The sequence below is a fragment of the Epinephelus lanceolatus genome, chromosome 3 (genome assembly GCF_041903045.1).
Source record: "Epinephelus lanceolatus isolate andai-2023 chromosome 3, ASM4190304v1, whole genome shotgun sequence".
NCBI classification, from domain to species: Eukaryota; Metazoa; Chordata; class Actinopteri; order Perciformes; family Serranidae; genus Epinephelus; species Epinephelus lanceolatus.
Genome location: NC_135736.1, coordinates 45638273 through 45653983, shown reverse-complemented (window position 1 = coordinate 45653983; position 15711 = coordinate 45638273). Strand labels below are relative to the sequence as shown.

Genomic DNA, 15711 nt, shown 5'->3' with positions numbered 1-15711 from the left:
AGGAGAACGAGAGAAAAAACAGACAAGTCCCAAGTGAGGGAAAAAAAAAGGAATCAACTTCAAAAGAGGAGTAGGATGGGAAAGGCTCATGAATAATTGATACACTCTCTATTTTGTTTTGCCTCTTTTAATTCTCTTTTGTCAATCCGGATATGAAGCGCAGAATCCAAATAAACCTGAAATGTTCAAAGGGAGCGTAAGACGACTCCGCGGCTGCTCTGCACATGAAACTGAAAACTCCGCAGGGAAAACCTGCAGCCTCCGGTTTAAGTCTCCATCACCGTTACCGGTGAGGGTCTATTTTTAACCGCCGGGTGTCAATCAGCTTCCCCATATCAGTCATTTCAAACACGCAGGGCTGTAATTGATCAGTCAGTCAATCAGGTTATAGGAGCTCCTGCTGGTCTCCTGAAAGCTTGAGCACTCTGGCTATTTCGATACAGCTCCCCAGCGGGAAAATAACAGCAAGAGTACTGTCTGCCCCAGTGACAGAAAAACACTCATTAGCTTTTAGTTTTTAAGTCTCATTATTGTCATTAGCCTGCAGTGTGCAACTTGGGGAATTTAACCCTTAACAGAAGATTAGGGTCTTATGATAAGATATTGTTGGTGCCTCGGGGCAACAATGAGCAATCTGTGTATGAAACACCAAGAAAAAACTGATTTCAGATAATCTCATTTCTGATTTATTAGGTAATGACAAGCAGCACACACATTAGATATGCATATATGCATTATTTGCATTGGCACAGGTATAACTTATGGAGTAATGAATTAGCAGGCATGCTGCTAGCATGGCTTTATGGACAGTAATGATGGTCTGTCTGGCAGTTGGTCCTTCACTTCACCTCTTAAGCTTGTCTGGGCCTGGAATATCTCAACAACAATTAAATGGACTGCCATGAAATCTGGTTCAGACGTTCATGATCCCCAGAGGATGAATTGGTTTTTTTCACTTTTTTAAATGTAGGAAAACCAGTTAAAAATAAGTGATAGACTGCTTTCCCATAGAGTGATCCAAGGATGACGTTTTTCTGTGGGCCGACATGGAAGGTAGCGCCGCACTGGTTCCCTCGTCAAAAAGCCGTTGAGATTTCTCAATTGGATTTTGGATCATTGCCTAAAATAAGCTCTGTGGCAAACAAATGTTGTATTGTATGATGCTTACACGTTTCACTCAGCATGATAATCGTCGCAAATGAACACCATTTTCATCATCAGTGAAGCAATCCCCAGAAGTAAAAAGCTAATGTTGGGCTACAAACGTACTACACGACTGTCGCATGACCTAACGTTATCACCATAACGAGAATGTAAAGCCGTGTTCTGCGCGGCTCGGTGTGATGATGCTCTGTAGTCTCATTTAGCCACTTGTTAGCAACCACCGTTTTTAAGACACATAGAAGCTTCAAAGTTCATGAGTGGGGTATTGACTGACATGTCTTATGTCTGAGAACAAAACATTAAAGTCTCTTAAGCTTGTCTTAACCACAGAACTTATTTCAGGCATCTAACAGAAAACCTATTTTTAACAAACCCATCGACTTTGAGAAAAAGGAACCAATAGTGGTAAAATTCTAACTTAGACAGCCTGAGCTACGACCCACTATTGTTAGTTAGTGCCCAGCGACAGAGATATTAGCTATGTGGCTCTGCTCAGTGGACAGTTAAGCTAGCTAGCCTATGTTACAGATTGAGATATGCTCCGAAACGGGAAGAGGTGACTGAATGATGGTGCATTGTTGCGCAAGCTAATTAATGGTAGGTGGTTCCACCCGACGCTGATGTCGCAATCACCAGCCAATCAGGATTGGCGTAATGAGATAAATGCTTCTGAGGCATTTCCCATAGGAAGACACTGAAACAAATGCTATGAATGAGAACTGTAGACTCTCAGCATTGTTCAAATACATGTTATAAAAGTCTTCATTTTCGCCCACTCTATGTGGAACTTCAGAAAGCATTTTCTTCATGAAACTAATGGATATCAAGTATTCTGCACCTTGCCTTACCATAAGAAATAACATACATAATTATGGCTTCTTGTTATTCTCTCTTGTCCTTTACTTTTACCCTGTGTAACATGGTGAATGTTGAACTATAACTAATGGCAAACATGGATCTTTTTTGTTTTAATTCTATAAAGATTGTGTGATTTCTGTTAATTGCTTCTGAACTGGTGAATTGTCCCTCAATGCCACTGTCCTCATTATCAGATGAGAATGAACCAAACCCCCCGATTGTGTTCCTTTCACACCTATAAACGTGTCTATTATTGCCTCTCCGTGTCAGTAGATAGCAAGGTCAGGGTCATCATCAGTACCATGTTACATCTCCATTGTTGAGCATGTTATTGCTCTAACAAGCAGCCTGATGTTAGTGCACAAAGTTGCCTTGAGCCAACAATGGAAAATCACTGTTTAGGAATATATAGAAAAAATAAAATGTATCTCTACTTCCCATATTATTCCGGGATTCCCATAATACCCACTTCAACTCCAAATAAAATATTCAAATGTTTTATTATCAGAATTTTATAAAAAGGAAAATATTTATAACATTTTTATATATTGTATTTCATGTAAACGCTTTAGTTTTGTTCAAAATGAAATGCAGAGCTTCTGTGCCTATAAAAACTTCAATGTTGAAGCACTTCATTGTTTCGTATTAAATGTAAAAACAAAGTTTAGATATCAGACTTATTAGTCTGACAGAACAAAATGTCAATGTGGAGACTAAATCATTAAAGTCCTTAAGCTTGTCATCTTAATCAACACTGAATGTTTTTGTGACAAAAAAATTTATCAGCGTTATTTTGAGTCTCATGTCACATTTTAGGTGTTCATCACCCGCCTCCTTTGCAGGGATGAAGGATAGTAGGCGTTGTAATTATTTCACTTAAGAGACGATAACTGTTTGTATTGAACAGACAGGCTGATTTTGGTTGGTGTGGAAAGGCGATGATGCCTCGACATAACGCTCCATGGATTCACACGTCTGGCACATGCTGGAGGTGCACAGACTTCAAGTAAAAACACAAGATGTGTGCGCAACAGCGTGGGCAGGAAGAATCAGATTAAAGAAGATGAGGTGAAACTTTAATGATCCTTGGGAGGGGAATTGTTAAAGCAGCAAATATATCAGGCATATGACAAGAACATTAAAGGCTCTACAGATAAGCAGAGTGCCTTTCTAAAACAATTTTTCTGCATCTTTTTGTCTTTTAGAGAGTTCAGTGGAGGCTGACAAACCTTGTTTTCACCCTCAGTATGTCTGATTAATTTATTTACAAATGACCTGTGTGTCAGAAGTGACTGCAGTGTCTCTTATGACAGTCAATATCTCAATATATTGTTGCTGAACACCTAAAATTAGAATTACTACTTTGCGGTTATATGCCTTCACCAACCATTCAAGTTATAGTTTACATCCATGTCTGTCCAGATCAATGCATTACCGTGACGGTAGGGCTGCAACTAACGATTACTTTCATTGTCGACTAATCTGTGGATTATTTCTTTGATTAGTCGACTAATCATTTTATCGAAAAAATGTGTTAAAATGTTGAAAAATGTCAGTCTGTCTCTCCCAAACCCCAAAACTATGTCATCTAATGCCTTGTTTCATACTCACGCCAAAGAGTTTTAGTTCACCGTCATGGGAGAGTGTGTAAAGCTGCCAATATTTGAACATAAGAAGCTGCAATAAGAGTATTATGTGGCACTTTTATAGTACTTTCCAATGAAAAATGACTCAAACCGATTAGTCGACTACTAGAATAGTCCCCAATTATATAGTTGATTAGTCACCTATTAGTCTTAAGACTTCACACAAGACACGAGTATCACATCTGACACGTGACAGTCTGGTGCTTGTTTGACCTCTCCTCCCTCCCAACCTAAGCAGACTATCTAGCTCTTTATATTACATTGCCTGATTTCTTCATTTGCTCCTGTGACAATAACCACAGCCACTAGATCACCACTTCACAATAACAGGGTACTGCTGATTATGGCAAATTATACTAAATACTTTTTAAGGCTTTTGTAATGCTAATCAGTATAAAATTTAAGACTACAGCCAAAAAACAAAACTCACTTAGGGTTAGGGACAATTGTTCCCAGTGTTTGTGAAAACAAAACATGAATTGCTGGTTTTGTGTTTCTCACTCTGCATGTGGGACTCCACTGCCTTGATTCCCATCTTCCTGAGTTTGAAAAACTTTTTGCATAAAATTACTGAGCCTAATAGGCATTGCCTTGTACCAGTTTCAGCCATGCTGCAAGATCTTAGTTAAATAGCCAATTTTCGTTGGATTTGCACTTTCCCATGTTGTCCAGGGTACAGTGAAAGCTGGCTAGCAGACAGTGGATCCTCTGTTCTGAGCATCCCCGCTGTAAATATGAGTGTGTTTGGTCCTGATATCCTGATCTGTGTGACATTAAAGGTAAGTGCACCCAAAAATGAAAATTCAGCCATTATCTACTCACCCATATGCCGATGGAGGCCCTGGTGAAGTTTTAGAGTCCTCACATCCCTTGCGGAGATCGGCGGGGGGAGCGGCTAGCATACCTAATGGCAGACGGCGCCCCAGACTAACGTCCAAGAACACAAAATTGAATCCACAAAGTATCTCCATACTGCTCATCCGTAGTGATCCAAGTGTGCTGCAGCCGCGACATAAAAAGTTGTTTGGAAAAACGTCATATGAACTCTGTTTTTAGCCTCACTGTAGCCTGTAGCTCTGGCTGCTTCTCTGTGCTCTGCGCTCACGTGTGCGCGCCTGCGCGAGACCAGTGAAAGCATGAGCTTTGCTCACCCGTGTTTACATCACGTGACACGTGCACCGCAGGGAGAGACAACAGTAACCACAGTAGCTTAAAGATCATTTGCACTACGGTCTTTTAGCAAAGGACAGCCCAACATGTCTGAAGACTTTGAAATTGAGGAGGAACAGCATTTCTTTGTTGAGCCGTATTTGTTTGAGCCAGAGTATACAGACAGCACTCAGGCTACTGGATGAAGCAGCCGCTGCAGCTCATGAGCCTTAGCCAGCCGCAGAATACCGGAGTCGAGCACTGGAAACCTGGTGGTGTAGTTGTTTCAAATGCAAAGCAATGCCAACGGATGAGGAAAGTCTTTGCTGCTCAGACTGGGAATTGGCGATGCCTGCACTTGAGAATCTGGACATCAGTACTGACGAGACGTGGAGCACAGGAGCACAGAGAAGCAGTAAGAGCTACAGGCTACAGTGAGGCTAAAAACAGAGTTCATATGACGTTTTTCCAAACAACTTTTTATGTCGGGGCTTCAGCACACTTGGATCACTACGGATGAGCAGTATGGAGATATTTTGTGGTTTCAATTTTGTGCTCTTGGATGTTAGTCTGGGGCGCCGTCTGCCATTAGGTGTGCTAGCCGCTCCCCCTGGCCGATCTCCGCAAGGGATGTGAGGACTCTAAAACTTCACCAGGGCCTCCATCGCCATATGGGTGAGTAGATAATGGCTGAATTTTCATTTTTGGGTGCACTATCCCTTTAATCCAAGACACATTCTGTAAATTATTTACGAAAATAGATATCTCAAGGCAATTGAATCGAACGCAACTGGACTTGGTTTTGTCTAAGAAAACAGATGTTATTATTTTGAGAATTAAAATGCAACATCTGATTAAACAAACTATCAAATCATACTTCCTATGTCTTAACATTTTTAAGACCTTTGAAAAATTGATTTAAGACATTTTTAAGACCAATTAAGGCCTTATTTTTAAGTAAAGGAATTCAATGGCTTTTAAGACTTTTTAAGGATCTGCAGAACCCTTAATAAATGTAAATATGGGTTGTAATTTTTGGGTGTGAAAACACCCTAATTGGTTGTAATTGGTTGAGGACAGTCTCCGCTAGAAACGTGTTTTGTGAGGTCACAGTGACCTTAACCTTTGACCACCAAATTATCATTATCAATTATCAATTTATCCTTGAGTTTTGGTGGGCGAAAATTTCCCCTGGTGTTCCTGAGTGTTCACAAGAATGGGACAGACGGATGGACAGACTGACAACCTGAAAACATGCCTATGACCAAGCTATTGCCAGATCTAAATCTTTAAATGGCCTCGCCCCGCCCTACCTCTCTGTGCTTCTTCACCCCTGCGCCCCTGCCCGGTGCCTCAGGTCAGCTGATCAGCTGCTCCTTGAGGTACCAAGGTCCAAGCGAACACTTAGAGGAGACCATGCATTCTGCGTTGCTGCTCCAAAAATGTGGAACAATCTACCTCTGCACATCAGACAGGCCTCCTCACTGTCTGTCTTTAAAACCAACCTTAAAACCCACTTTTACTCACTGGCTTTTAACCCAGCATGAGACCTTGTTCTGTTTTTATTTGTTTGTTGCTGTTTTTATTGTTTGTTTGTTTTTTTTGTTTTAACTGCTTTTTATTATCTCAATGTTTTGTTGTTTTTATGAGCTCCTATGTACAGCACTTTATTTCAGCTATGGTTGTTTTAAAGCGCTTTATAAATAAAGCTCAGTTGAGTTGAGATGTATAATCAAAACACAGACTGACAAGTCTTTTGTGCCAAAAAGGGAAACACATGGAACCACAAACAAATCTATTTCTGCCTGTTGCGTCTTCATATCGTTAGCTTGTTTCGAAAGCAGCTGGGTGAATCTGAGGATCTTGCTGGTGGGCTACAGTTAGAGCTCATTTAGGCTCATTTAGTCACGTACAACAAAGTGGCATGAACAACGGGTGCCTGCTTTCATGTACACAGATACACAAGCAGTGAAAAGGGAAAAACAATAAAGAAGCTTTTCCACATGGCTGCACAACCAATCACATCCTATTTCAGATCAATTACAGATGATCATGCAGTGAGAGGCTGCTGTGAGAGCCTTCCCACACCTGAGTTGAAAATATGTCACTCTTGTGCCTGCAAACCTCTTTCAAATCTACTTTGGCCAAAACATGACAAGATTCAATTCCAGCTAGAATCATACACGCTGAAAATGTGAGACATTTTTCGATTAAGTAATCCGTCAAATAGCAGGAGCTGGCTGATGTGAGGAAATCTGTGTTTTCCACTCCTTTCTGTATAATCTTTCTGCAACTTGTCTGCCTTCCTCAAATTGACCCATCACCCCTTGTTTTCTGTGTTTGGCCTCTTCACGCCTACTATTGAGCAGGGCCGCTCTGTGCTTGAACTACGCCCACGCTCCTGTCTCCCAGCAAGTGGACAAACATGTTATTTCCCAAATCAGAAATCCATTTGTAACTTCTTGCGAACACTTCCCACACAGACGAAAAAGGTATTAAGGGCTCGACAAGAGCAAACTGTTCTTTTTTTCCCAACAAGTAACCCTGCAATCAACCCTGAAGGATAAAAAGTACACACACTTTGGTTTTAGGTTCTTCAACAGTCACCAGTCTTTTCTCTACAGCAGCTAGTTTACTGAAAATCCACTGCATAAAAGAACACAGGAATACAGTCCTGTTCCTACTGAATGTGCAGCATTGCAATGCATTATTTCACTGCTGCCAAATAAGTAGGGCTGTACTGAATAGTTTGAAGCTTCATTCATAATACTGACATACAAATATGCTGTGCAGCTGGGGTTTTTTTTGTGTGCATGTCTATTCGTTTTGTTTAAACCCAGTATTTCTGCACAGCTGCAGACAGACTTACTCGAGAGGGCTCAGCAACCAGGTCCACAGCAGAAGGTAGTCTTGCAGCATTACACAAAGGAAGTCCTACTGGGAACGAGACTTACCAGCATGGGCTCAAAGACTGGGCATGCAGCAATGGATCAACCTCCTACTGGTGAGGTAGCTGCAGTTTCCTCCCAGTTGATGGTAATAACACAAAACAGCCATAATAATATCTGCTCTCCCTGTTGGCTAGTTAGCTCCAATGCTAAACACACGCCAGGATTTGCTACCAGCAGATCCAGTTGTGGGGTCGATCTCACCGCAAACTAACACCATTACCATAAATTACATTCAGATTCCAGATTAGTGTTTTCACGGTACCAAAATTGGATCCCACTGTATGATACCAATGAAAATATCATGGTTCTGAGTAGTATCACGATACCACAGCAAAAATGAGGCAGATGTGCCTTTTGTCATTTATAAAAAGATAAATCACTTTTCTACAATACATCAATGATATTTCAATGGAATAAATTACTTACTGACTTATTCATGCTTCAAAAACAGCATCAATAAGTGATGAACATAGGGGGGGGTCAAAATAAAATAAATAAATAAATTAAAAATCAACCAGCCACCCTCCTCCCCTTCATAAGTGAAGAACAGTCCCTAAAGTGCGGTGAGGTTTGTGGGCCGTGAACGGCTAGTTTCTCCTCTGACACGTCACATACCTGTGTTTGGCTGGCTCGGCTGTTAAGGTACTTCTGGGCAGTCCACACACCAAGAAGAGGATATTATGGGAGCCGACCTATCCATCGCCAGTAAGCCGATGGCCGCCGTATTTGACAGGAATACATTACTGTCTGTCTGTAACCCTAACCCCCGTTCAACCCACAATCGGTGGGATTTGCCTTTCGTTTCTGCTGGTGGTTGAAATCTGTAGGCTGCTTGCACAGCGTGCTGAATGATTTAAGCCTATTTTGCTCGCTCAAAACTATTTTTAGTCGCAAATGCGAGTGTGGTGACGGGCGGATCGCCACACTGCCAACATTTTACTCGGCCCGTCACGGCACGCTGTTTGATTGCGTTATCAAAACACGCCACTATTATTCATCCTTGCTTTTAACTTATTCCACCGAATACCGAATGTGTGTTTTTTTGCAATATTTGGACGAATATATTCGGTTACCAAATATTCGGTGCATCCCTAGTCATTGTGGTCGTGCATTAAGGTAATAAAACAGGTGACATTTTAAGAGACTGTGCAGTAGACTCAGACATGAACGACCCCTTCCTACACCTAACTGGACTGCCTGCTGACCTGTCAATAGGCTTCACTTCAGACTTCCCATGTGGAAAACATGGTGTTTCGTGTGGAAACATAAACTTTATCCTAAACAAGAGAGAAATATTAACTTGTAAAATCATGGTTTGTTTTGTTTTCTTAACATCTTGCTTGTTATTTTAAGAGTCTCTAAATACTAGGTTGCTTACAGGGTTGGAAAATATTCTGGCTCAGAGCAGTGTTTTTCAAACTTGTCTGAGCAAACACTGACCTCATGAGATGTCGCTCAAATTTGTCTGATAAATATCACACAGCTTACTAAATGATAACCAAGCCCGATACATTACATTGAAACCTGTAGCTCTGTCAAGTCAACTAAGCATCAGCGTGGCTACCTAAAACACACAGAGATAATGTCTCTCTACCTGCAGCGCTGTGACACCTGATCAAGATTTCTTCATGACTCACAGATTACACAGAGAAATAAAAAGATGTTGTGGAAGTGTTGCTTACGTCTCCTCCGCTGTCTTTAAGGCCCAGGATGTTTGGGTGCTGAGACAGCTGCACGACAGCATCCAGCGGCAGCTCCAGTCCTGTGTTGGCTGGCACACTGTACAGAACCACTGGCACTGGGCTGCTGTCTGCCACCTGCAGCAGAGACACAGAGAGATGATCCCTTAAGTACTCTTAATTTACAATACATTTAACAACTCAAGTTTGATTCCTGAGTCAAACAAATGTACATTTTTTTCTAGCTTTTCTCATTTAATCATCCAATTAATCCTGCCTTTAAATTAAACCTCTTATATTTAACACATTTTTTAACACATGAAAATACAAATTAATCTTATACTGAAATACTCAAACCCAAAAGATGTTAAGGTTTCCCTCTTCCGTCAAACTTTTTGAAGCCACAGCACCCCTTTATGGTGAAATTTTCTATAGCACCCCTCCATGTATAACTGCATATTAAACATGGTTTTACACAGTGATTTGGATGCTTATGCTGTTGTTTTATTACTTTTAAAAATGTAATATGAAAATGCGGAAAATGTAAATGTCACTTGTCTATTATGTGATGAAATATTGCTCACTAGAATTACCGCCTCACAGTTTTATGCCTCCACAAGTTGCAGGTAAATCCATGTGTGTAAAAACATGGATGCCTCACACACATCTTTAACCTAACAGCACAAAAGATCTATACAATCAGCACAGTTTCAAGGTGAGCACCCAAGATTAGTGTCACCTATTCAGTATCTGACCAAATGACTGCCCGTCTGTTGCTGAGATATGGCACTGAATAATAGCCAGAAAACATTATGTTGTCAGAGTGAGGCTGTGACATCTTTGACCTTTTGTCAACACCTCATCATTTTATCCAGTTACACATTTGTGTGAAATACTGCCTTAATCAGTGTACGAATTCTGAAGCTATGGCCAAAAACATGTTTTGTGAAGTCACACTGATATTGACCCTTGACCACCAATATCTAATCAGTTTATCGTTGAGTCCAACTGCACGCTTTTGCCAAATTGAAGAAATTCATTTCCTAGAGGCCATTCTTGAGCTATTGTGTTCATGAGAATGGGATGGAGGGGCTTACATACAGACGTACGGATGGACAGGCAACCTGAAAACATAATGCTTTTGGCCACAGCTATTGCCGGGGGAGGAGCATAAAAATGTAAAATAAATCCTGTGGCACCTCTGACCCATTCTCAGAAAGCAACCACTTTGGGAACCACTGTTCTAGATGTTGTGCATCCTTTAATACACATTTCCCCACAATTTAGCCATATGTACATTTTTGGTACATGTTAAAAACCTTTAGATTCTTAAATTTCTGTGAATTGAACAAAGTCTGTCCACTCAATATAACGTTGCAATCATTCATTTATCATTGGAGTTAAAAAAATTAATCATAACCAAAAGTAATTCTAGAAAGCACCTGGAGAATGCAGACCTCCGCCAAGGCCAAATGCCAAATCTCAAAATGTTAAAGAAAATGAAAAATACTGTGTGTATTCGTCCTGTGATTCGGATCTGCTTCAAAACTTAAAGGTTTCTTCCTCGGCCCATGCTACACCCGTCCTCAAAGTTTCATGACAGTCAGGCCGGTAGATTTTCTGTAATCTTGCTGACAAACAGACAAACAAATGGAACCAGAAAAAAACTTCTTTGCGTGTGTGTGCTCTTGTACGTCATCTTTATAAAGATTGATTTCACCTTTCCTTTTGCTTTTTTAAAATATATTTATGGGGGCTTATTTTGCCGTTATTTGACAGGACAGATGCAGCGTGAAAGGGGCAGAGAGAGGGGGGATGACATGCAGCCACTGTAGCAAGGACACAGCCTTTGTACATAGTGCGGCTGCTCTACCAGGTGAGATAACGGGCGCCTTAATTTAACATTTCTGAGCAGCGACAACTTTTGGGCCAGTCGTCATTTCTTCTTAGAGCAGACGCGGGGATTAAGCCTTGGCTTTGGGCTTTAGGGTAGAGGTTTGAATCAGGTCCAGGTTAAGGTTAGTTAGTGTAAGGATGGGAGAATGCACTGTGTCAATTAGGGCTCCTACAAATATGTGTGATACTGTTGTGTGTTTGAATGTGAGCTGACCTTTGTAAAGTGCTGGATCAGAGCGCGGCTGTCCATCTTGCCTTTATAGAAGCAGGGCGTTACCACAAGGACGACATCAGCTCCGGCTGCTGCCATCTTCTCTGTGAGCTGGACTGTGGCTCTTGTGGCTGAGGAGACGAAACAGGTACTCAGTTTTAATCTGCACTCTTTTTTAACTGCACGTCTGTCAACAACATTTTCTTAAGAAGGAGAGTTAAAGGGCTATAGAAGGGAAGTCATGGAGTAACTCAGGGACACATATGGTTTTATAATTTTTCATTTTTGCACTTGTTGTGGCTTTGTTCACTCTGTCCAATACATTTTTATAAGAATATATCTATTTTATTACACCCTCTACACTGTATGTACACACAATGCATTGAACGCCTTGCATGTATGTGTACCCTCACATACAAGGCCTCCATTCATCCCCTGTCACCTCTATATGCGTTTTCTTTCTCCTACTTAAGAAACTAAATACAACAACCGTGGCCTCAGTTTTCTTACAGTGTTTATACAATAAAGAGGAGGATGGAGGAACAACAGACAGAAAGATTGAATATCCCTGAAATGAGGAAAAATGAAGAGAAATGTCAAACTGACCCTGGATTTATAATCATTTCATCCATGAGCAGCAGTTCAGTGAAGAGGGCCCAAACAGGAACCAGACATTTTATGTTGCGAATGTGTCCCTGGAATATTTATTGAATCAACATCTATGGAATAACTGATGAGGTGAGAGCCCGGGAGGTTTTTCTATCATCAGTGAATGGGGGAAGAAAAAGGAAGCGGAGGAACTATAGAGTGAGTTAATGCACATCTCTCTTCTCTCTCTTAATGATCATTATAGGGCTGAACAGGTAATAAAACTGTTACTGACTCCATTTGACTTCAATTATCAGCCCATAAGAATTAATGACACCACCAGCTCATAATGAGCTCAAAATCAAGGTTGGTGAGATCTGTATCGGAAACACATGTAGAGTCAATTTCAGCTCTCAGCACTCCACACGCAGGAGTCTCAACTGCCGACGAAACCCGCAATTTAAACTAATCTTTTAAAATGCAAATCTTTGTAGCTCTGAATAAACGAAGATTTAAATTAAGGCAGCCTCAGAAAACCGAAACAGGTCTCAAAGTTTTTATTTTCAGCCTTTTGTGCCGTTAAAAATCTGTGCTCAGTCTGATTAAACTGATCTTACAGCGCTGCGACAAGTAGAAGTTAAAAATCTTTAGATAGCCTTTATTCTACAACACTACAATATCAAATTTTTGCAACTGACCTTTTGGAAGAACTGGAACCAGATGTTTTTCCTCAGAATGAGTTTTATTTCAGTGTCAGTGATCATTTTGTACGGAGCCCCAAAGTCCTGAAGCGTGGATTTTTTTTTTTAACTTGTGCACACAGGTTAATTATCTTTTAGGAACAAGTTAATTAACTTAACTTGTGCACACAAAATGAAAACTTGCTCCCATGGGGTAATTAACTTTTACTCACAAGATAATAACTTGTTCCAACAAAATAATTAACTTGTATGCACAAGCTAACTTGTTGCTACAAGATAACTGTCTTGCGAGCACAACATAATCTCTTCTTTTGTGCACAATAACTTGTTCCCACAAGAGAATCAACTTGTGCACACAACATAATTAACTTTTGTGCACAAGATATTTAAAAAAAAAAAAAACCTTTAAGGACCTCAGGGGCTCTGCAGTTTTGACAGCATCAATTTTTGGATAATGATTATTATTAAAATGTCAAAACTTTGCATGATTGCCTGCATAAAGCTCACTAATTGTTGTAATTTCTTTATATTATTCATCACTAAGACTTAAATGTATGGAAAAAAACAGCTTTTCATAGTGGTAATAGTGTTGTCAGATCGATTCTGAATATTTGAAACGGTTTCAATACTAATTTTTGATGTTGTTTTGGTGCTAGCTGCGCTTTTTTGCGCTCTCTTATTGTTAATGTTTATTACAGTCACTCTGCTGCTGGTGGTCATGCTATTGCTTTGTTCTGTTTAACAAAAATGGTGTGGAATATTAATATTTTTCAAGGTTTAGAAGTTAGAAATTCCAGTCGAGCTACACTGTTTCCTGAATTGTAAAAACAGAGGCTGAAAATTCTGAGATCAAAGGGTAAACTAAGTAATGCTAATAAAACAGAAACCAAGACTTTGTTACTGTGTTGTGTATTTCACGCCTTAAATGTTTTTAGAAACATATTTCAGTTTTATTGTTTAAATGCAACACAAGATTCTTTGTTACCGGCCAGCCGCCATTGTGTCAAACAGACGAGTTTGCATTGCGTCACCCACCAGCAGGAGCGTTTATTGGTCCTGTGTGGTGCAGTGCATTCTGGTAGTTGTAGGTTTTCGACCCCTTGAGCAAAAAGCATATGCCACAGTCCCATTTCTCTGTTTTTCTCTGGTCATGTGGAACCAACTTCAAAAGTATTAGCATCATTCTACTGCATAGACAGCATAGTTTTATGAAGATACCGTCTTTCCACCAGTGAAATACTTCTTTAGCACTACACACACACACGTACACAATGAAACCTACATTCACAGCCTGATCCAGCCATCAGCAGTTTGTCTGTCGGCAGTGATCGCCTGACCATCCTCACCACCTCCACCCGCTCCTCCTCTGTCAGGTACGGATATTCTCCATTGGAGCCCTGAACCACCAGACCTGCAACACAAAACACTTTATCATTATTATTCTTTTTTTAATCTAAAGATATCCCCTTATCTGTTTGCGACTAACCAACTGTACCCCTTAAAGTAGTGGCATGAAAGGCTTTACACAATTATTAATACATCTTTGTTGTGCCATTATTAGACAAAAATATTCTGTCATCTACCAACAACACTGACTGTGAACTTGCAGCCCATCTGAGGACATGAGGCCAGTTACGTTCTTCTTTTCTCGCCTTGTAAAATACCTGTCATCAATAATATTGTGGCTGTGATAGTACCGGAAGTGGTAAGAGGAGTAATTATGGTAACAACGGTAACACCATCAGAATAATTGAACCAGTAGTAGTAGAAGTGTTGAAATAATAACAGATAGCAGATGTAGTTATGGCAGCTGCATTAAAAGCAGTAATAACAGCTGAAGGCTACCACTAGTGACAAAAGATAGACAGAGAGGAAAACCCTCAACAAGAAATCACACAGGCAAAAATCAGTAATAAAAAATACATAATGTTAAAAAAGTATACAATTAGACAGTTTAAAAGAATGTGTACAAAGTGTTTAAGTATACACAAGCAGGGCTGGGCAATTTATCGATACTGATATCATGATATGAGACTGGATGTCTTCAATTCTAAATATCGTAACACCATAAGTGTTGTCTTTTCCGGGTTTTAAAGACTGCATTACAGTAGTTAAGTGATTTCTAAACTTACAAAATGGTTAGCTGTTCTTCTATTTGCCTTTACTCACTTGGTCATTATATCTACATCTTTGATAATTGTGAAAGCACCAACAGTCAACCCTGCAACATTATTGCAATTGTGATATTTGATTTTCTCCACATACAGATTAGTAATCGTAGTAGTGGATGGACAGGAACTGACAGTATAGAAGTAGCAGCAGTAGAAACAGAGGTAGAACTTGTAGTGGCCATAGCAGTAGTTTTGTAGAATTGATGGTCAGTGTAATAATAATAATTAGATGCTGTAAACATTATATCTGTTGTAGTTATACAAAACCACCAGAGGGCGACAAACAGCTGCAAACCCCAGGTGATTTTGCGTTTTTGCTCCATACTGAACTTTGTCCTCTCTGTCAGGTCCCTGAGCCAAAACTGGTGACTGGCAACCCATGAACCTCTCTGCAGGTTTTGTAAGAGTCCAGGTGTGGCTGGTGTCCCAAATATTTTAAAGGTTAACCAGGACAGCTGCAGACTATCCTTTAATTTCGTGTTTTCTGAAAGGATCTTCACCTGAGTGTCACACATGCTCCTGATTACTGCTTCCATATACTTCATGTTCCTCTGTGTAAATTACTGCCAGTGTAACATGGCTTTGAAATTAAATGAGCTTTTCTTACTTTGCACCATCTGTCTCCATATCAACGACCCCTGCACTCGGGCTCTACTTTGACAAACTTTCTACACTTCCAGAAACCTGAGCTTTGTTC

The 15711-nt window shown here is 40.3% G+C and overlaps 1 protein-coding gene across 1 annotated transcript in view; it reads right to left on the bottom strand.

The window, feature by feature from the left end:
- hoga1 (4-hydroxy-2-oxoglutarate aldolase 1) overlaps positions 1–15711 on the bottom strand; it is a 32395-nt gene that overhangs the window by 16295 nt on the left and 389 nt on the right. The window contains exons 2-4 of the mRNA XM_033623909.2: positions 14126–14254; positions 11558–11685; positions 9451–9585 (exon numbers count right to left, since the gene is read on the bottom strand). Of these exons, the coding sequence (XP_033479800.1) occupies positions 9451–9585; positions 11558–11685; positions 14126–14254 (392 nt within the window). The remainder of the gene's footprint in view (positions 1–9450; positions 9586–11557; positions 11686–14125; positions 14255–15711) is intronic.